Source organism: Oncorhynchus masou, unplaced genomic scaffold (genome assembly GCF_036934945.1).
Source record: "Oncorhynchus masou masou isolate Uvic2021 unplaced genomic scaffold, UVic_Omas_1.1 unplaced_scaffold_873, whole genome shotgun sequence".
NCBI classification, from domain to species: domain Eukaryota; kingdom Metazoa; phylum Chordata; class Actinopteri; order Salmoniformes; family Salmonidae; genus Oncorhynchus; species Oncorhynchus masou.
Genome location: NW_027015192.1, coordinates 183,193 through 205,451, shown reverse-complemented (window position 1 = coordinate 205,451; position 22,259 = coordinate 183,193). Strand labels below are relative to the sequence as shown.

Sequence of the window (22,259 nt, the reverse complement as noted above, 5' to 3'; positions counted from 1 at the left end):
GGGTGCTCGAGGGGGGGGGGGGTGTTCATGCAGGTTTTAATGGAATGCTCAACGGGAGAAGTTCATGCAGTAACCAATGAAATGCTTCAGGCGGGCGTGCCCACATAAAGGAATGCCCTGGATTGCAGGCCGCAATCACACACTATTGAAACAGACCAAGCATATTTTTGTAGGCCTGGTACTCCACCAAGGTTCGAAGGACAAAGCCTATGTGGAAATGAATGGAGTTTTTGTAGGGTGTTTGGATAAACTGTGAAAATTAGGTCTGTGGTAAAACACAGGCTTATGAGATCTTGTACATTTTGTTCAATTTGATCATTTTCATCAGCTAATGTCATTTTTTGTGAATTTTGAAGCATTTGTGTAATCAAAAGCACATAAAGGCTTTATAATTCATAAAGGTCATGTTAACTGACTGATATTATCTCACAAAACAAATAAGATCTCCTAAGCCTGTGTTAACCTCAGACCTTATTTCGGCATAGGAATGGCTGAAGGAACCACAGGTAACTCATTTCCGTTTGTTAGGACAAGCTGGCAGGCTCTTTAGCCCCCAATCTGGTTTTAATGTCTGGGAGAATCTCAATTGCATACTCACGAGGAGGATGGTGGGAGGAGCTATAGGAGGATGGGCTCATTGTAATGTCTGGAATGGAGCCGTAGAACGGGATAAAACACATGGAAACTCCGTGTTTGACTCCGTTCCATTAACTCCATTCCAGCCATTACAATGAGCCCATCTTTCTATCCTTCTATTGCTCCTCCCACCAACCAGGAACTCGGCGGAAAATCTGTCTCCCTCCAGCAGGTGCCGTTTTTTCGCCCACCAAGCAAGGAGTTTTTGTATGGAGGTCAAGGAGTGTTAGTCAACAAATTGGTCAACAAAAAGTGAATGTCTTATTTGCAACGTGAGGTTTATTTGATCGAATATAAGTTCCACTAATCCAAAGAAAGGATAGTTGGAAGCTAAACAGCCCGCACTGCCGCTTTGTGGACAACAACTCCCATTTTGGGGCGGAAAGACATGTATTTTGTCAATATATGCATATATTGCCCCAATGCATTGTAAACAGGAAACACAACCTCCTCATGACCTTCTTCGATCTGAAAACGTAGCGGCAGCTCTCCCTAGCGGTTAGCAAGCAGTTAGCAGCGACGGGAGTGGAGAGATTGAGAAGTGAAAAGACAGGAAGGCCGTGGTACATCGGCGTCTCCTATACTAGATCTGCAGTGGCTCCGGCCGGGGTATGACAGCTTCTAGCTATCGTCTTTGTATGGACATGTAAATAGCTGTTTTTGAAAGGTTTGTACAGTAAACAGCAGCACCGATTTACCAATAATGACAGCCTGAGTCATTGCTTAGTAGCTTGTTACATACAGCCAGTCAGCTAGCTAGCTGGCTGCTAAAACTGGTTAACATTAGCTGGAGAGCTTACTTTACTTCAGTCATTGCTCTACTTCCGCAACGGATAGTCAATATTTGCATGATGTTGCTACGTAATTAACTGCCCCATTTTTGGCTCTGGGTTTGCTAATCAAAGTGCCACACAATTTCTCTAGAAATGATGGTATACAGAAGGTTTGTTGCCAGCTAGGCTAGCTAGCATGATGGCTAACTGTCAAGTGATAATTGCTAGAAGTCTCTAGTTGTACCATTTATTGCGGTATCCTCCTAGCTAACTAGTTAGGCCCTAGAGTTTTTCCACGTCCGTTCACGTGATCAGGAAACGTTCCTGGTCCTACTGATTCCACACTAGCCTTGGAGTTGGGACTCTCAGTGAGAGTTTGTAAAATATTATTGGAAAGGCTGTTTCTTTGCACTTACAGGATCCCAATTATCCACCCTTCTCCCAAAGTGTGCGTGGATTTAAAAGCATTGGCTTTAGGAAATTTCCACCATTGTTACAGAAATAACCTGTAAGTGTGCAAGTGCACACTTTGGGAAAAGGTGGAGAATCGGGACCCACTCACAGTGTGTTGACCTGATCTCCTCCTCTCTTGCAGTAGATGTCTGTGTTGACCTGATCTCCTCCTCTCTTGCAGGAGGTGTCTGTGTTGACCTGATCTCCTCCTCTCTTGCAGTAGATGTCTGTGTTGACCTGATCTCCTCTCTTGCAGTAGATGTCTGTGTTGACCTGATCTCCTCCTCTCTTGTAGTAGATGTCTGTGTTGACCTGATCTCCTCCTCTCTTGCAGTAGATGTCTGTGTCGACCTGATCTCCTCCTCTCTTGCAGTAGAAGTCTGTGTTGACCTGCTCACCTCCTCTCTTGCAGTAGATGTCTGTATTGACCTGATCTCCTCTCTTGCAGTAGATGTCTGTGTCGACCTGCTCACCTCCTCTCTTGCAGTAGATGTCTGTGTTGACCTGCTCTCCTCCTCTCTTGCAGTAGATGTCTGTATTGACCTGATCTCCTCTCTTGCAGTAGATGTCTGTGTTGACCTGATCTCCTCTCTTGCAGTAGATGTCTGTGTTGACCTGATCTCCTCCTCTCTTGCAGTAGATGTCTGTGTTGACCTGCTCTCCTCTCTTGCAGTAGATGTCTGTGTTGACCTGCTCTCCTCCTCTCTTGCAGTAGATGTCTGTATTGACCTGATCTCCTCTCTTGCAGTAGATGTCTGTGTTGACCTGATCTCCTCTCTTGCAGTAGATGTCTGTATTGACCTGATCTCCTCTCTTGCAGTAGATGTCTGTGTTGACCTGATCTCCTCTCTTGCAGTAGATGTCTGTGTTGACCTGCTCTCCTCCTCTCTTGCAGTAGATGTCTGTGTTGACCTGCTCTCCTCCTCTCTTGCAGTAGATGTCTGTATTGACCTGATCTCCTCTCTTGCAGTAGATGTCTGTGTTGACCTGATCTCCTCCTCTCTTGCAGTAGATGTCTGTGTTGACCTGATCTCCTCCTCTCTTGCAGTAGATGTCTGTATTGACCTGATCTCCTCTCTTGCAGTAGATGTCTGTGTTGACCTGATCTCCTCTCTTGCAGTAGATGTCTGTGTTGACCTGCTCTCCTCCTCTCTTGCAGTAGATGTCTGTGTTGACCTGATCTCCTCCTCTCTTACAGGAGATGTCTGTGTTGACCTGATCTCCTCCTCTCTTGCAGTAGATGTCTGTGTTGACCTGATCTCCTCCTCTCTTGCAGGAGGTGTCTGTGTTGACCTGATCTCCTCCTCTCTTGCAGGAGGTGTCTGTGTTGACCTGATCTCCTCCTCTCTTGCAGGAGGTGTCTGTGTTGACCTGATCTCCTCCTCTCTTGCAGGAGGTGTCTGTGTTGACCTGATCTCCTCCTCTCTTGCAGGAGGTGTCTGTGTTGACCTGATCTCCTCCTCTCTTGCAGGAGGTGTCTGTGTTGACCTGATCTCCTCCTCTCTTGCAGGAGGTGTCTGTGTTGACCTGATCTCCTCCTCTCTTGCAGGAGGTATCTGTGTTGACCTGATCTCCTCCTCTCTTGCAGGAGGTGTCTGTGTTGACCTGCTCTCCTCCTCTCTTGCAGTAGATGTCTGTGTTGACCTGATCTCCTCCTCTCTTGCAGGAGGTGTCTGTGTTGACCTGATCTCCTCCTCTCTTGCAGTAGATGTCTGTGTTGACCTGATCTCCTCCTCTCTTGCAGTAGATGTCTGTGTTGACCTGATCTCCTCTCTTGCAGTAGAAGTCTGTGTTGACCTGCTCTCCTCCTCTCTTGCAGTAGATGTCTGTGTTGACCTGCTCTCCTCCTCTCTTACAGGAGATGTCTGTGTTGACCTGATCTCCTCCTCTCTTGCAGTAGATGTCTGTGTTGACCTGCTCTCCTCCTCTCTAGCAGTAGATGTCTGTGTTGACCTGCTCACCTCCTCTCTTGCAGTAGATGTCTGTATTGACCTGATCTCCTCTCTTGCAGTAGATGTCTGTGTCGACCTGCTCACCTCCTCTCTTGCAGTAGATGTCTGTGTTGACCTGCTCTCCTCCTCTCTTGCAGTAGATGTCTGTATTGACCTGATCTCCTCTCTTGCAGTAGATGTCTGTGTTGACCTGATCTCCTCTCTTGCAGTAGATGTCTGTGTTGACCTGATCTCCTCCTCTCTTGCAGTAGATGTCTGTGTTGACCTGCTCTCCTCTCTTGCAGTAGATGTCTGTGTTGACCTGCTCTCCTCCTCTCTTGCAGTAGATGTCTGTATTGACCTGATCTCCTCTCTTGCAGTAGATGTCTGTGTTGACCTGATCTCCTCTCTTGCAGTAGATGTCTGTATTGACCTGATCTCCTCTCTTGCAGTAGATGTCTGTGTTGACCTGATCTCCTCTCTTGCAGTAGATGTCTGTGTTGACCTGCTCTCCTCCTCTCTTGCAGTAGATGTCTGTGTTGACCTGCTCTCCTCTCTTGCAGTAGATGTCTGTGTTGACCTGCTCTCCTCCTCTCTTGCAGTAGATGTCTGTGTTGACCTGATCTCCTCTCTTGCAGTAGATGTCTGTGTTGACCTGCTCTCCTCCTCTCTTGCAGTAGATGTCTGTGTTGACCTGATCTCCTCTCTTGCAGGAGATGTCTGTGTTGACCTGATCTCCTCCTCTCTTGCAGTAGATGTCTGTGTTGACCTGCTCTCCTCCTCTCTTGCAGTAGATGTCTGTATTGACCTGATCTCCTCTCTTGCAGTAGATGTCTGTGTTGACCTGATCTCCTCTCTTGCAGTAGATGTCTGTGTTGACCTGATCTCCTCCTCTCTTGCAGTAGATGTCTGTGTTGACCTGCTCTCCTCTCTTGCAGTAGATGTCTGTGTTGACCTGCTCTCCTCCTCTCTTGCAGTAGATGTCTGTATTGACCTGATCTCCTCCTCTCTTGCAGTAGATGTCTGTGTTGACCTGATCTCCTCTCTTGCAGTAGATGTCTGTATTGACCTGATCTCCTCTCTTGCAGTAGATGTCTGTGTTGACCTGATCTCCTCTCTTGCAGTAGATGTCTGTGTTGACCTGCTCTCCTCCTCTCTTGCAGTAGATGTCTGTGTTGACCTGCTCTCCTCTCTTGCAGTAGATGTCTGTGTTGACCTGCTCTCCTCCTCTCTTGCAGTAGATGTCTGTGTTGACCTGATCTCCTCTCTTGCAGTAGATGTCTGTGTTGACCTGCTCTCCTCCTCTCTTGCAGTAGATGTCTGTGTTGACCTGATCTCCTCTCTTGCAGGAGATGTCTGTGTTGACCTGATCTCCTCCTCTCTTGCAGTAGATGTCTGTGTTGACCTGCTCTCCTCCTCTCTTGCAGTAGATGTCTGTGTTGACCTGATCTCCTCCTCTCTTACAGTAGATGTCTGTGTTGACCTGATCTCCTCCTCTCTTGCAGTAGATGTCTGTGTTGACCTGCTCTCCTCCTCTCTTGCAGTAGATGTCTGTGTTGACCTGCTCTCCTCCTCTCTAGCAGTAGATGTCTGTGTTGACCTGATCTCCTCTCTTGCAGTAGATGTCTGTGTTGACCTGATCTCCTCCTCTCTTGCAGTAGATGTCTGTGTTGACCTGCTCTCCTCCTCTCTTGCAGTAGATGTCTGTGTTGACCTGCTCTCCTCCTCTCTTACAGTAGATGTCTGTATTGACCTGATCTCCTCATCTCTTGCAGTAGATGTCTGTGTTGACCTGATCTCCTCCTCTCTTGCAGTAGATGTCTGTATTGACCTGATCTCCTCCTCTCTTACAGTAGATGTCTGTGTTGACCTGATCTCCTCCTCTCTTGCAGTAGATGTCTGTGTTGACCTGCTCTCCTCCTCTCTTACAGTAGATGTCTGTGTTGACCTGCTCTCCTCCTCTCTTACAGTAGATGTCTGTGTTGACCTGATCTCCTCCTCTCTTGCAGGAGGTGTCTGTGTTGACCTGATCTCCTCCTCTCTTGCAGGAGGTGTCTGTGTTGACCTGATCTCCTCCTCTCTTGCAGGAGGTGTCTGTGTTGACCTGATCTCCTCCTCTCTTGCAGGAGGTATCTGTGTTGACCTGATCTCCTCCTCTCTTGCAGGAGGTGTCTGTGTTGACCTGCTCTCCTCCTCTCTTGCAGTAGATGTCTGTGTTGACCTGATCTCCTCCTCTCTTGCAGGAGGTGTCTGTGTTGACCTGATCTCCTCCTCTCTTGCAGTAGATGTCTGTGTTGACCTGATCTCCTCCTCTCTTGCAGTAGATGTCTGTGTTGACCTGATCTCCTCTCTTGCAGTAGAAGTCTGTGTTGACCTGCTCTCCTCCTCTCTTGCAGTAGATGTCTGTGTTGACCTGCTCTCCTCCTCTCTTACAGGAGATGTCTGTGTTGACCTGATCTCCTCCTCTCTTGCAGTAGATGTCTGTGTTGACCTGCTCTCCTCCTCTCTAGCAGTAGATGTCTGTGTTGACCTGCTCTCCTCTCTTGCAGTAGATGTCTGTGTTGACCTGATCTCCTCCTCTCTTGCAGTAGATGTCTGTGTTGACCTGATCTCCTCTCTAGCAGTAGATGTCTGTATTGACCTGATCTCCTCCTCTCTTGCAGTAGATGTCTGTGTTGACCTGCTCTCCTCCTCTCTTGCAGTAGATGTCTGTGTTGACCTGATCTCCTCTCTTGCAGTAGAAGTCTGTGTTGACCTGCTCTCCTCCTCTCTTGCAGTAGATGTCTGTGTTGACCTGCTCTCCTCCTCTCTTACAGGAGATGTCTGTGTTGACCTGATCTCCTCCTCTCTTGCAGTAGATGTCTGTGTTGACCTGCTCTCCTCCTCTCTTGCAGTAGATGTCTGTGTTGACCTGCTCTCCTCCTCTCTTGCAGTAGATGTCTGTATTGACCTGATCTCCTCCTCTCTTGCAGTAGATGTCTGTGTTGACCTGATCTCCTCTCTTGCAGTAGATGTCTGTGTTGACCTGCTCTCCTCCTCTCTTGCAGTAGATGTCTGTGTTGACCTGCTCTCCTCTCTTGCAGTAGATGTCTGTGTTGACCTGCTCTCCTCCTCTCTTGCAGTAGATGTCTGTGTTGACCTGATCTCCTCTCTTGCAGTAGATGTCTGTGTTGACCTGCTCTCCTCCTCTCTTGCAGTAGATGTCTGTGTTGACCTGATCTCCTCTCTTGCAGGAGATGTCTGTGTTGACCTGATCTCCTCCTCTCTTGCAGTAGATGTCTGTGTTGACCTGCTCTCCTCCTCTCTTGCAGTAGATGTCTGTGTTGACCTGATCTCCTCCTCTCTTACAGTAGATGTCTGTGTTGACCTGATCTCCTCCTCTCTTGCAGTAGATGTCTGTGTTGACCTGCTCTCCTCCTCTCTTGCAGTAGATGTCTGTGTTGACCTGCTCTCCTCCTCTCTAGCAGTAGATGTCTGTGTTGACCTGATCTCCTCTCTTGCAGTAGATGTCTGTATTGACCTGATCTCCTCATCTCTTGCAGTAGATGTCTGTGTTGACCTGATCTCCTCCTCTCTTGCAGTAGATGTCTGTGTTGACCTGCTCTCCTCCTCTCTTACAGTAGATGTCTGTGTTGACCTGCTCTCCTCCTCTCTTACAGTAGATGTCTGTGTTGACCTGATCTCCTCCTCTCTTGCAGTAGATGTCTGTGTTGACCTGATCTCCTCCTCTCTTGTAGTAGATGTCTGTGTTGACCTGATCTCCTCTCTTGCAGTAGATGTCTGTGTTGACCTGATCTCCTCTCTTGCAGTAGATATCTGTGTTGGCCTGATCTCCTCCTCTCTTGCAGTAGATGTCTGTGTTGACCTGCTCTCCTCTCTTGCAGTAGATGTCTGTGTTGACCTGATCTCCTCCTCTCTTGCAGTAGATGTGCGCTGTGCCTTCGAGATGAGTGTGAAGGCATTTGCGCTGGTCCCTGCCGTGGAGCAGGAGCTCCTGATGGGAGACAAGGCCCGCATCAACATTGAGTGCATCGAGTGCTGCGGCAAGCACCTGTACGTGGGCACCAACGACTGCTTCATACATCACTTCCTGCTAGAGGAGCACGCCACGACCAAGGGGATGCTATCCTACACCGTCCAGAAGCTGCTGTTCAAGTACCTGGGCCTGAAAAAGCCCGTGGAGGCCCTGAAGGCCGCGTCAGCGTTAGAACGCATCATTGTGCTCTGTGATGCTACAGTTAGTGTTATTGACATGATCACCTTAGAACCCGTGCCTTCGGGCGGGGCCAAGATCAAGGGCGTGGCCGCGTTCTGCGTCAACGAGAACCCGGTGAACGGGGACCCGTTCTGCGTGGAGATCGGGGTGCTCTCGGCCCGGCGGCGCACCGTACAGATATACATGGTTTACGAGGACAGGGTGCAGCTGGTGAAAGAGGTCAACACGCCGGAGCAGCCGTGTGCGGTCAGTCTGGACGGTTACTTCCTGTGCCTGGCCCTCTCCACGCAGTACATGATCCTTAACTACAGCACAGGGGCCGCGCAGGACCTGTTCCCCTATGACAGCGAGGAGAGGAAGCCCATAGTCAAGAGGATCGGCAGGGAGGAGTTCCTCTTGGCTGCCCCTGGTGGCCTGGGTGAGTCATTACAACAGCAGCTGTATTGTTCATCAGTAGATCTTATTACTAACATATCACTAGTGAAGTATTCTGTCTCTGTCTCTCTCAGGTATGTTTGCCAATGCAGAGGGTATATCCCAGCGTGCTCCAGTGAACTGGTCAGAGAGTGTGATGGGAGCGGCTGTGTGTTTTCCCTATGTGGTGGCGCTAGACGAGGGCTTCGTCACCATCCACAGTATGCTGGACCAGCAGCTCAAACAGACCCTCTCCTTCAGAGACGGACACATCCTACAGGACTTTGAAGGTGCCAACATGGCTCCCCTACACTAGTCTAAATGTCTAGCCTTGTTGGCTTCCCTCAGTAGACCTATGTCTACAGTATCTATGGCTGGAAAGATGGTGTCCCTGACCTGTCTGTGTCCCTGACCTGTCTGTGTCCCTGACCTGTCTGTGTCCCTGACCTGTCTGTGTCCCTGACCTGTCTGTGTCCCTAACCCTGACCTGTCTGTGTCCCTAACCCTGACCTGTCTGTGTCCCTAACCCTGACCTGTCTGTGTCCCTAACCCTGACCTGTCTGTGTCCCTAACCCTGACCTGTCTGTGTCCCTAACCCTGACCTGTCTGTGTCCCTGACCTGTCTGTGTCCCTAACCCTGACCTGTCTGTGTCCCTGACCTGTCTGTGTCCCTGACCTGTCTGTGTCCCTGACCTGTCTGTGTCCCTGACCCTGACCTGTCTGTGTCCCTGACCTGTCTGTGTCCCTGACCTGTCTGTGTCCCTGACCTGTCTGTGTCCCTGACCTGTCTGTGTCCCTGACCTGTCTGTGTCCCTGACCTGTCTGTGTCCCTGACCCTGACCTGTCTGTGTCCCTGACCCTGACCTGTCTGTGTCCCTGACCCTGACCTGTCTGTGTCCCTGACCTGTCTGTCTGTGTCCCTGACCTGTCTGTGTCCCTAAACCTAACTGTGACCAGTCCCTCTCGGTGGTTTGTAGGTAAGCTGGTTCTGGCCTCCTCTAAAGTTGTGTATGTTCTGGTGCCCCTACCCCTGTCCCTAACTGTGTCCCTGTCTCTGTCCCTAACTGTGTCCCTGTCTCTGTCCCTAACTGTGTCCCTGTCTCTGTCCCTGTCTCTGTCCCTAACTGTGTCCCTGTCTCTGTCCCTACCTGTGTCCCTATCTCTGTCCCTACCTGTGTCCCTGTCCATGTCTCTGTCCCTAACTGTGTCCCTGTTTCTGTTCCTAACTGTCTCGGTCTCTGTTCCTAACTGTCTCTGTCCCTAACTGTGTCCCTGTCTCTGTCCCTAACTGTGTCCCTGTCTCTGTTCCTAACTGTCTCTGTCCCCAACTGTGTCCCTGTCTCTGTTCCTAACTGTCTCTGTCCCCAACTGTGTCCCTGTCTCTGTTCCTAACTGTCTCTGTCCCTAACTGTGTCCCTGTCTCTGTTCCTAACTGTCTCTGTCCTTAACTGTGTCCCTGTCCCCTGTCTCTGTTCCTAACTGTCTCTGTCCCTATAGGTAAGGTGGTTCTGGCCTCCACTAAGGCTGTGTACGTGCTGGTGCCCCTACCCCTGGAGAGACAGATTCAGGAGCTGCTAGCTGGACACAGAGTGGAGGAGGCCCTGGCTCTGACTGAGGGAGCCAGGAGGAACATTCCCAAAGACAAGTTCCAGGTACAGACTGTCTGCCACAAATAGTGTTTCTGCTAGAGAGCTTGTCAATACTCTCCACAAGCAGGAAACAGATGATCAAAAGGCTGATTTCTAGGCCTCCCAAGTAGAGCAGTGGTCTAATGCAGCGCTGTGCCACTAGTAGAGCAGTGGTCTAAGACAGCGCTGTGCCACTAGTAGAGCAGTGGTCTAATGCAGCGCTGTGCCACTAGTAGAGCAGTGGTCTAATGCAGCGCTGTGCCACTAGAGGAGCAGTGGTCTAAGGCAGCGCTGTGCCACTAGTAGAGCAGTGGTCTAAGGCAGCGCTGTGCCACTAGAGGAGCAGTGGTCTAATGCAGCGCTGTGCCACTAGTAGAGCAGTGGTCTAATGCAGCGCTGTGCCACTAGTAGAGCAGTGGTCTAATGCAGCGCTGTGCCACTAGTAGAGCAGTGGTCTAATGCAGCGCTGTGCCACTAGTAGAGCAGTGGTCTAATGCAGCGCTAGCTGTGCCACTAGTAGAGCAGTGGTCTAATGCAGCGCTGTGCCACTAGTAGAGCAGTGGTCTAATGCAGCGCTGTGCCACTAGTAGAGCAGTGGTCTAATGCAGCGCTGTGCCACTAGTAGAGCAGTGGTCTAAGGCAGCGCTGTGCCACTAGTAGAGCAGTGGTCTAATGCAGCGCTGTGCCACTAGTAGAGCAGTGGTCTAATGCAGCGCTGTGCCACTAGTAGAGCAGTGGTCTAATGCAGCGCTGTGCCACTAGTAGAGCAGTGGTCTAATGCAGCGCTGTGCCACTAGTAGAGCAGTGGTCTAAGGCAGCGCTGTGCCACTAGTAGAGCAGTGGTCTAAGGCAGCGCTGTGCCACTAGTAGAGCAGTGGTCTAATGCAGCGCTGTGCCACTAGTAGAGCAGTGGTCTAATGCAGCGCTGTGCCACTAGTAGAGCAGTGGTCTAATGCAGCGCTGTGCCACTAGTAGAGCAGTGGTCTAATGCAGCGCTGTGCCACTAGTAGAGCAGTGGTCTAATGCAGCGCTGTGCCACTAGTAGAGCAGTGGTCTAAGGCAGCGCTGTGCCACTAGTAGAGCAGTGGTCTAATGCAGCGCTGTGCCACTAGTAGAGCAGTGGTCTAAGGCAGCGCTAGCTGTGCCACTAGAAGAGCAGTGGTCTAATGCAGCGCTGTGCCACTAGTAGAGCAGTGGTCTAAGGCAGCGCTGTGCCACTAGTAGAGCAGTGGTCTAATGCAGCGCTGTGCCACTAGTAGAGCAGTGGTCTAATGCAGCGCTGTGCCACTAGTAGAGCAGTGGTCTAATGCAGCGCTGTGCCACTAGTAGAGCAGTGGTCTAAGGCAGCGCTGTGCCACTAGTAGAGCAGTGGTCTAATGCAGCGCTGTGCCACTAGTAGAGCAGTGGTCTAATGCAGCGCTGTGCCACTAGTAGAGCAGTGGTCTAAGGCAGCGCTGTGCCACTAGTAGAGCAGTGGTCTAATGCAGCGCTAGCTGTGCCACTAGTAGAGCAGGGGTCTAAGGCAGCGCTGTGCCACTAGTAGAGCAGTGGTCTAATGCAGCGCTGTGCCACTAGTAGAGCAGTGGTCTAATGCAGCGCTAGCTGTGCCACTAGTAGAGCAGTGGTCTAATGCAGCGCTAGCTGTGCCACTAGTAGAGCAGTGGTCTAAGGCAGCGCTGTGCCACTAGTAGAGCAGTGGTCTAATGCAGCGCTGTGCCACTAGTAGAGCAGTGGTCTAATGCAGCGCTGTGCCACTAGTAGAGCAGTGGTCTAAGGCAGCGCTGTGCCACTAGTAGAGCAGTGGTCTAAGGCAGCGCTGTGCCACTCGTAGAGCAGTGGTCTAAGGCAGCGCTGTGCCACTAGTAGAGCAGTGGTCTAATGCAGCGCTGTGCCACTAGTAGAGCAGTGGTCTAATGCAGCGCTGTGCCACTAGTAGAGCAGTGGTCTAATGCAGTGCTGTGCCACTAGTAGAGCAGTGGTCTAATGCAGCGCTGTGCCACTAGTAGAGCAGTGGTCTAATGCAGCGCTGTGCCACTAGTAGAGCAGTGGTCTAATGCAGCGCTGTGCCACTAGTAGAGCAGTGGTCTAATGCAGCGCTGTGCCACTAGTAGAGCAGTGGTCTAATGCAGCGCTGTGCCACTAGTAGAGCAGTGGTCTAAGGCAGCGCTGTGCCACTAGTAGAGCAGTGGTCTAAGGCAGCGCTGTGCCACTAGTAGAGCAGTGGTCTAAGGCAGCGCTAGCTGTGCCACTAGTAGAGCAGTGGTCTAAGGCAGCGCTAGCTGTGCCACTAGTAGAGCAGTGGTCTAAGGCAGCGCTAGCTGTGCCACTAGTAGAGCAGTGGTCTAAGGCAGCGCTAGCTGTGCCACTAGTAGAGCAGTGGTCTAATGCAGCGCTGTGCCACTAGTAGAGCAGTGGTCTAAGGCAGCGCTGTGCCACTAGTAGAGCAGTGGTCTAATGCAGCGCTGTGCCACTAGTAGAGCAGTGGTCTAATGCAGCGCTGTGCCACTAGTAGAGCAGTGGTCTAATGCAGCGCTGTGCCACTAGTAGAGCAGTGGTCTAAGGCAGCGCTGTGCCACTAGTAGAGCAGTGGTCTAAGGCAGCGCTGTGCCACTAGTAGAGCAGTGGTCTAAGGCAGCGCTGTGCCACTAGTAGAGCAGTGGTCTAAGGCAGCGCTAGCTGTGCCACTAGTAGAGCAGTGGTCTAAGGCAGCGCTGTGCCACTAGTAGAGCAGTGGTCTAAGGCAGCGCTGTGCCACTAGTAGAGCAGTGGTCTAATGCAGCGCTGTGCCACTAGTAGAGCAGTGGTCTAATGCAGCGCTGTGCCACTAGTAGAGCAGTGGTCTAATGCAGCGCTGTGCCACTAGTAGAGCAGTGGTCTAATGCAGCGCTGTGCCACTAGTAGAGCAGTGGTCTAATGCAGCGCTGTGCCACTAGTAGAGCAGTGGTCTAATGCAGCGCTGTGCCACTAGTAGAGCAGTGGTCTAATGCAGCGCTGTGCCACTAGTAGAGCAGTGGTCTAATGCAGCGCTGTGCCACTAGTAGAGCAGTGGTCTAATGCAGCGCTGTGCCACTAGTAGAGCAGTGGTCTAAGGCAGCGCTGTGCCACTAGTAGAGCAGTGGTCTAATGCAGCGCTGTGCCACTAGTAGAGCAGTGGTCTAAGGCAGCGCTGTGCCACTAGTAGAGCAGTGGTCTAATGCAGCGCTGTGCCACTAGTAGAGCAGTGGTCTAAGGCAGCACTAGCTGTGCCACTAGTAGAGCAGTGGTCTAAGGCAGCGCTAGCTGTGCCACTAGAGGAGCAGGGGTCTAAGGCAGCGCTAGCTGTGCCACTAGTAGAGCAGTGGTCTAAGGCAGCGCTGTGCCACTAGTAGAGCAGTGGTCTAAGGCAGCGCTAGCTGTGCCACTAGAGGAGCAGTGGTCTAATGCAGCGCTAGCTGTGCCACTAGAGGAGCAGTGGTCTAAGGCAGCGCTAGCTGTGCCACTAGAGGAGCAGTGGTCTAATGCAGCGCTAGCTGTGCCACTAGTAGAGCAGGGGTCTAAGGCAGCGGTAGCTGTGCCACTAGTAGAGCAGGGGTCTAAGGCAGCGCTAGCTGTGCCACTAGTAGAGCAGGGGTCTAAGGCAGCGCTGTGCCACTAGTAGAGCAGTGGTCTAAGGCAGCGCTGTGCCACTAGTAGAGCAGGGGTCTAAGGCAGCGCTGTGCCACTAGTAGAGCAGTGGTCTAAGGCAGCGCTGTGCCGCTAGTGGATTAGTGGTCTAAGGCAGCGCTAGCTGTGCCACTAGTAGAGCAGGGGTCTAAGGCAGCGCTAGCTGTGCCACTAGTGGAGCAGTGGTCTAAGGCAGCGCTGTGCCACTAGTAGAGCAGTGGTCTAAGGCAGCGCTGTGCCACTAGTAGAGCAGTGGTCTAAGGCAGCGCTGTGCCACTAGTAGAGCAGTGGTCTAAGGCAGCGCTAGCTGTGCCACTAGTAGAGCAGGGGTCTAAGGCAGCGCTAGCTGTGCCACTAGTAGAGCAGGGGTCTAAGGCAGCGCTGTGCCACTAGTAGAGCAGGGGTCTAAGGCAGCGCTGTGCCACTAGTAGAGCAGTGTTCTAAGGCAGCGCTGTGCCGCTAGTGGATTAGTGGTCTAAGGCAGCGCTGTGCCACTAGTAGAGCAGTGGTCTAAGGCAGCGCTAGCTGTGCCACTAGAGGAGCAGTGGTCTAATGCAGCGCTAGCTGTGCCACTAGAGGAGCAGTGGTCTAAGGCAGCGCTAGCTGTGCCACTAGAGGAGCAGTGGTCTAATGCAGCGCTAGCTGTGCCACTAGTAGAGCAGGGGTCTAAGGCAGCGGTAGCTGTGCCACTAGTAGAGCAGGGGTCTAAGGCAGCGCTAGCTGTGCCACTAGTAGAGCAGGGTCTAAGGCAGCGCTGTGCCACTAGTAGAGCAGTGGTCTAAGGCAGCGCTGTGCCACTAGTAGAGCAGGGGTCTAAGGCAGCGCTGTGCCACTAGTAGAGCAGTGGTCTAAGGCAGCGCTGTGCCGCTAGTGGATTAGTGGTCTAAGGCAGCGCTAGCTGTGCCACTAGTAGAGCAGGGGTCTAAGGCAGCGCTAGCTGTGCCACTAGTGGAGCAGTGGTCTAAGGCAGCGCTGTGCCACTAGTAGAGCAGTGGTCTAAGGCAGCGCTGTGCCACTAGTAGAGCAGTGGTCTAAGGCAGCGCTGTGCCACTAGTAGAGCAGTGGTCTAAGGCAGCGCTAGCTGTGCCACTAGTAGAGCAGGGGTCTAAGGCAGCGCTAGCTGTGCCACTAGTAGAGCAGGGGTCTAAGGCAGCGCTGTGCCACTAGTAGAGCAGGGGTCTAAGGCAGCGCTGTGCCACTAGTAGAGCAGTGTTCTAAGGCAGCGCTGTGCCGCTAGTGGATTAGTGGTCTAAGGCAGCGCTGTGCCACTAGTAGAGCAGTGGTCTAAGGCAGCGCTGTGCCACTAGTAGAGCAGTGGTCTAAGGCAGCGCTGTGCCACTAGTAGAGCAGTGGTCTAAGGCAGCGCTGTGCCACTAGTAGAGCAGGGGTCTAAGGCAGCGCTGTGCCACTAGTAGAGCAGGGGTCTAAGGCAGCGCTGTGCCACTAGTAGAGCAGGGGTCTAAGGCAGCGCTGTGCCACTAGTAGAGCAGTGGTCTAAGGCAGCGCTGTGCCACTAGTAGAGCAGTGGTCTAAGGCAGCGCTGTGCCGCTAGTGGATTAGTGGTCTAAGGCAGCGCTGTGCCACTAGTAGAGCAGTGGTCTAAGGCAGCGCTGTGCCGCTAGTGGATTAGTGGTCTAAGGCAGCGCTGTGCCACTAGTAGAGCAGTGGTCTAAGGCAGCGCTGTGCCGCTAGTAGAGCAGGGGTCTAAGGCAGCGCTGTGCCACTAGTAGAGCAGTGGTCTAAGGCAGCGCTGTGCCACTAGAGGAGCAGGGGTCTAAGGCAGCGCTAGCTGTGCCACTAGAGGAGCAGGGGTCTAAGGCAGCGCTAGCTGTGCCACTAGAGGAGCAGGGGTCTAAGGCAGCGCTAGCTGTGCCACTAGAGGAGCAGGGGTCTAAGGCAGCGCTAGCTGTGCCACTAGTAGAGCAGGGGTCTAAGGCAGCGCTATGCCACTAGTAGAGCAGGGGTCTAAGGCAGCGCTGTGCCACTAGTAGAGCAGTGGTCTAAGGCAGCGCTGTGCCGCTAGTGGATTAGTGGTCTAAGGTGGCTCATTTCACTGGGGTGATTGTATCCTTATGAAATGTAAAATATAGAATAAGAGGGATGAGATGTGATGCATCGTTACCTTTCTGTTCCATTACACCCCCCCGTTCTCAGATATTGCACAAAAGAATCCTCCAGCAAGCAGGTTTCATACAGTTCGGACGGCTTCAGTTTCCCGAAGCGAAAGAACACTTCCTGACAGGTCAGTTGGACGTCCGGGAGTTGATCTCCCTCTACCCTCTCCTCCTCCCGGCCTCCTCCTCCTTCGCCCGCTGCCACCCGCCGCTCCACGGGTTCGCCGACCTCAACCACCTGGCGCAGGGGGACCAGGACAAGGTCCAGAGGTGCAAGAGGTAAGAGACGTGGTCCTCTGGAGCTCAGTTGGCAGAGTAGGATGATTGCAACCCCCATAATAGTCGGTTTGATTCCCAGGACCATCTGTACGTACAATAAAGAATAAAGTGGCTGCTAAATGGCTATTATTATTGTTATTATTATTGTTATTATTATTATTGTTATTATTATTGTTATTATTGTTGTTGTTGTTTATTATTGTTATTATTAATATTATTATTGTTATTATAGGTTCCTCATCACGTACCTGGGTGAGGTGCGAAGCACGGAGGGGGCTAATGGCTGCCGGGAGGACGTGGACACGGCTCTGTTGAAGCTGTACGCTGAGCAGGACCACGAGAGTCTTCTGGACCTGCTGGCCTCCCCCAACGCCTGTTTACTGGCAGACAGCGCCCCCTGGCTAGAGAAACACCACAAGTGGGTACTGCAGCTAGCCTAGCGGGTACTGCAGCTAGCCTAGCGGGTACGGCAGCTAGCCTAGCGGGTACGGCAGCTAGCCTAGCCTAGCGGGTACTGCAGCTAGCCTAGCCTAGCGGGCACGGCAGCTAACCTAGCCTGGCGGGTACGGCAGCTAGCCTAGCGGGTACGACAGCTAGCCTTGCCTAGCGGGTCCGGCAGCTAGCCTTGCCTAGCGGGTACGGCAGCTAGCCTTGCCTAGCGGGTACGGCAGCTAGCCTAGCGGGCACGGCAGCTAGCCTAGCGGGTACGGCAGCTAGCCTTGCCTAGCGGGTCCGGCAGCTAGCCTTGCCTAGCGGGTACGGCAGCTAGCCTTGCCTAGCGGGTACGGCAGCTAGCCTTGCCTAGCGGGTACGGCAGCTAGCCTAGCCCAGCCGGACGGTAGCTAGCCTAGCCCAGACGGTACGGCAGCTAGCCTAGCCCAGACGGTACGGCAGCTAGCCTAGCCCAGACGGTACGGCAGCTAGCCAAGCCTAGTCTAGTGGGCACTACTATAGTTAGCCTACTGGGCACTAAGATATTGCGTTCAAAGTAGCCTGCTATGCTATTGCCTTTAAAGTGTGTAATGAGTGTGTTTTTTTTGTTGGTTTACCTTTCCCCTGAACATCAGGTATTTTGCACTTGGCCTCCTCTACCATTATAACGGACAGGATTCAGCTGCTCTACAGGTAAACATGCTACTACTGTACACTACCTTAGTATGAACGCGGTGTCCGTACCACCATGGCTCTTTATATGGCAAATAAATCTTATCAAATATGGCCACATCTTAAACAAATACGTTTTGAGCACCTAGGATGAAAAGCCCTATAAATCCAATCCATTATCTTGATTATTAATTGAATATGAATAATGAAATGACCATGGGGTTGTAAGATGCCTCTCTCCTCCTGTAGTTGTGGGTGCGGGTGGTGAACGGGGACCTTCAGGACTCTACCAGGTCTGACCTGTATGAGTACATTGTGGACTTCCTGGGTTTCTGTTCCAACCCGGACCTGGTGTGGAAATATGCGGACTGGGCCCTGCAGAGAGACCAGACGGTACGTTTCTGTCTGCGTTTACAAATGGCACCTTAATCCCTATATTCTATACTACTTTAGACCAGGGCCCTATATTGTATACTACTTTTGACCAGGGCCCTATATTGTATACTACTTTAGACCAGGGCCCTATATTGTATACTACTTTTGACCAGGGCCCTATATTGTATTCTACTTTTGACCAGGGCCCTATATTGTATTCTACTTTTGACCAGGGCCCTATATTGTATACTACTTTTGACCAGGGCCCTATATTGTATACTACTTTTGACCAGGGCCCTATATTGTATACTACTTTTGACCAGGGCCCTAAGTTCTGTACTACTTTTGACCAGGGCCCTATATTGTATACTACTTTTGACCAGGGCCCTATATTGTATACTACTTTTGACCAGGGCCCTATATTGTATACTACTTTTGACCAGGGCCCTATATTGTATACTACTTTTGACCAGGGCCCTATATTGTATACTACTTTTGACCAGGGCCCTATATTGTATACTACTTTTGACCAGGGCCCTATATTGTATTCTACTTTTGACCAGGGCCCTATATTGTATACTACTTTTGACCAGGGCCCTATATTGTATACTACTTTTGACCAGGGCCCTAAGTTCTGTACTACTTTTGACCAGGGCCCTATGTTCTGTACTACTTTTGACCAGGGCCCTATATTGTGTACTACTTTTGACCAGGGCCCTATATTGTGTACTACTTTTGACCAGGGCCCTATATTGTATACTACTTTTGACCAGGGCCCTATATTGTATACTACTTTTGACCAGGGCCCTATATTGTATACTACTTTTGACCAGGGCCCTATATTGTATACTACTTTTGACCAGGGCCTATATTGTATACTACTTTTGACCAGGGGCCCTAAGTTCTAGCAGAAACTAAGTAATGATGTCGACTGCCGGCCATTTTGGAAATACCCGTAGGAGTAAAGAAGAGACTCCTCGTTGTAATTCTACGGGTGTTTATCTGTGGTCTCTCTAGATAGGGGTGCAGATCTTCACCAGGAGGCCGGTGGGTCAGGACCAGGTTAAGGAGCAGAAGGACCAGGTGAACCCAGACGACGTCATCACGTACCTGGGGAAACACAGCCAGGCTCTGCTGCTCTACCTGGAACACCTGGTGCTGGGCCAACGGATACAGGTCAGCTCATACACAGGACTACAGAACATATTCCAGACTCCACGAATTACCTCCTTCAACTTCCCCTGGTGCTTGGTCTTTACTGCTCTGTTTGTTTGTCTGTTTGTCTGGCTGTCTGTTTGTCTGGCTGTCTGTTTGTCTGGCTGGCTGGCTGCCTCTGGCTGGCTGCCTCTGGCTGGCTGTCTCTGGCTGGCTGTCTCTGGCTGGCTTTCTCGCCGTCTCTCTCTCTCTCGCCGTCTCTCTCTCTCTCGCCGTCTCTCTCTCTCTCGCCGTCTCTCTCTCTCTCTCTCTTGCCGTCTCTCTCTCTCTCTCTCTTGCCGTCTCTCTCTCTCTCTCGCCATCTCTCTCTCTCTCTCTCGCCATCTCTCTCTCTCTCGCCGTCTCTCTCTCTCTCGCCGTCTCTCGCTCTCTCGCCGTCTCTCTCTCTCGCCTCTCTCTCTCTCGCTCTCACCGTCTCTCTCTCTCTCTCTCTCGCCGTCTCTCTCTCTCTCTCTTCGCCGTCTCTCTCTCTCTCTCTCGCCGTCTCTCTCTCGCCGTCTCTCTCTCTCTCGCCGTCTCTCTCTCTCTCTCTCTCGCCGTCTCTCTCTCTCTCTCTCGTAACTCTCTCTCTCTCGCCTCTCTCTGTCTCTCTCTATGTCTCTCTCTCGCCGTCTCTCTACTCGCCGTCTCTCTCTCTGCTGTCTCTCTCTCGCTGTCTCTCTCTCTCTCTACTGTATCTCTCGCTCTCTACCGTATGTCTCTCTCTGCCGTCTGTCTCTCTCTCTCTCTCACTGTCTCTCTCTCTCTCTCTACTGTCTGTCTCTCTCTCTCGTCTGCTCTCTCTCTCTCTCTCTCTCTCTCTCTGTCTCTCTGTCTCTCTCTCTCTCTCCGTCTCTGTCTCTCTCTCTCTCGCTGTCTCTCTCTCGTCTCTCTCTGTCTCTCTCTCGCCGTCTCTCTCTCGTCTCTCTGTCGCCGTAACTCTCTCTCTCTCGCCGTCTCTCTCTCTCTCGCCGTCTCTCTCTCTCTCGCCGTCTCTCTCTCTCTCGCCGTCTCTCTCTCGCCGTCTCTCTCTCTCGCCGTCTCTCTGTCTACTGTATGTAACTCTCTCTCTCTGCCTCTCTGTCTACTGTATGTAACTCTCTCTCTCTGCCTCTCTGTCTACTGTATGTAACTCTGTCTATTGTCTGTAACTCTCTCTGTCTACAACTCTCTCTGTCTACTGTATGTAACTCTGTCTCTCTGTAGAGAGAGAAGCTCCACACCCACCTGGCAGTGCAGTACACAGACAGAGTCCTGTCTCTCCTGTCTCAGTCCCCCCCAGTGGACCAACAGGTGTCAGTAGCCCGGGACAAACTCCAGCTCCTCCTCAGGGAGTCCAGCCTGTACCGCGTCCAACTACTACTGGGTGAGCTGTCAGTGTGTCCCAAATTACACCCTATTCCGTATCCAGTGCACAGGGCTCAGGTCAAAAGTAGTGCACTACATCAGGAATGGGATGTAATTTTGGATGTGGCCAATGTTGTTGATTTCCACGTTTTTAAATAATATTTTAGTTTGATCTCGTCCAGTTGAAGTATTGTTACTGTTTAAACATGAGATAATACCAATACACTACATTTAGTTTCCTGGCCGAATAATGGGGTCCTCCAAAAAGGACAGAATGTCTATAACCTGCTATAACCCTGTTTTTATCCATGATGACGTAGTTATAACCTGCTATAACCCTGGTTGTATCCATGACCTGGTTATAACCTGCTATAACCCTGGTTTTATCCACGATGACGTGGTTATAACCTGCTATAACCCTGTTTTTATCCATGATGACGTAGTTGTAACCTGCTATAACCCTGGTTGTATCCATGACATGGTTATAACCTGCTATAACCCTAGTTGTATCCACGATGACAGTTATAACCTGCTATAACCCTGGTTTTATCCACGATGACGTGGCTATAACCTGCTATAACCCTGGTTGTATCCACGATGACGTGGTTATAACCTGCTATAACCCTGGTTTTATCCACGATGACGTGGTTATAACCTGCTATAACCCTGGTTTTATCCACGATGACGTGGCTATAACCTGCTACAACCCTGGTTTTATCCATGACATGGTTATAACCTGCTACAACCCTGGTTTTATCCACGATGACGTGGCTATAACCTGCTATAACCCTGGCTTTATCCATGACATGGTTATAACCTGCTATAACCCTGGCTTTATCCACGATGACGTGGTTATAACCTGCTACAACCCTGATTTTATCCACGATGACGTGGTTATAACCTGCCGTAACCTATGGCTCTGTCTCCCCCTCCCTCCCTCAGGTAAGATCCAGGAATGTGACCAGTTGTTTCTGGAGAGAGCCACGCTCCACGGGAAACTAGAGGAGCACGATAAGGCGTTCCACATCCTGGTGCACCAGCTCAAAGACTTCCCCGCTGCCGAGGCCTACTGTGTGTGGGGTTCCGCCTCCCGGGACCCGGCCTACCAGCAGAGCCTCTTCCACCTCCTCCTGGGGGTCTATCTGGACCGGGACCTTCCCAGTAGTAGCGGCACCGGGGAGCTGGAGATGGCAGCGGTGGACCTGTTGAACCGTCACGGCGAGGTGTTCGACGCCGTGCGCGTGCTGGACCTGCTTCCTGAAGGCTGGTCCCTGCAGCTGCTTCGCCCGTTCCTCGGACGCGCCCTGCGGGGGAGTATGCACGCCTGCCGCACCTCCCAGGTTGCACTGGGGCTGGCGAGGTCAGAGAACCTGCAGCTGCAGCACGACAGGGTGAGATTGGAACGACGCGACACACACACACTGCGCGCACACACACACAAAATCAAATCACTTTTTTTTTGGTCACATACACGTGTTCAGTAGATGTTATTGCGGGTGTAGTGAAATGCTTGTGTTTCTAGCTCCAACAGTGCAGTAATATCTACCCATTCACACACACACACACAACTCTGTATTATGTGTTTACGACAAAGCTCTCCTGATTTTAAATCTTTGTAATTGCTCCTACGTTCTGCTGAGTCGTGATAAAGGTGAGCTGTAACTGTGGCCTTGTTGTCGTGTCATCAGTTGAAGCAGAGGAGGAGCCCAGTCCTGGTATCACAGAAGAAGGGGTGTGTTCTGTGCCACAACACCTTCAGCGAGCCGGACTGTGTGTGTCTTCCGGGAGGCGTGCCCGTACACACACACTGTGCCGCCCAGAGGGTGGTACGAGACTCGCCCACCAGGAGACAACTAGCCAATAGCAACAACCACACATGAAGCCCCTTGACCACCATCACCACCCAAGCCTCGCCCAGAGCCAGTGTGACGGGAGGAGCCTAGCAGCAGCCTGGGCTGTGATTGGTTGCGTCGGGGGGGGGTCACATCAGATGATGACTATGGGGGATAAAAGCACAGAGGTTACCATGGCTACCGTGGTCCAGCGTAGTGGGAGCAGTCCTGGAGCATACTCAGAAACACAGAGCTGACCACACTTCTCTACTCTGTGTGTGTGTGTGTGTGTGTGTGTGTGTGTGTGTGTACGCTCGTCCA

The 22,259-nt window shown here is 51.7% G+C and overlaps 1 protein-coding gene across 1 annotated transcript; it reads left to right on the top strand.

Moving 5' to 3' along the window:
* Window positions 1-840: 840 nt before the first annotated feature.
* Window positions 841-22,081, top strand: LOC135537930 (transforming growth factor-beta receptor-associated protein 1 homolog). Its single transcript, XM_064963942.1, has 12 exons — window positions 841-1,303; window positions 7,717-8,427; window positions 8,519-8,713; window positions 9,921-10,075; window positions 15,848-16,086; window positions 16,319-16,504; window positions 17,154-17,211; window positions 17,440-17,583; window positions 18,583-18,741; window positions 19,966-20,125; window positions 21,049-21,497; window positions 21,795-22,081. The coding sequence occupies exons 2-12, from the start codon at window positions 7,740-7,742 to the stop codon at window positions 21,984-21,986; spliced, it is 2,625 nt and encodes an 874-aa protein (XP_064820014.1). The 5' UTR covers window positions 841-1,303; window positions 7,717-7,739; the 3' UTR covers window positions 21,987-22,081.
* The last annotated feature ends 178 nt before the right edge of the window (window positions 22,082-22,259 follow it).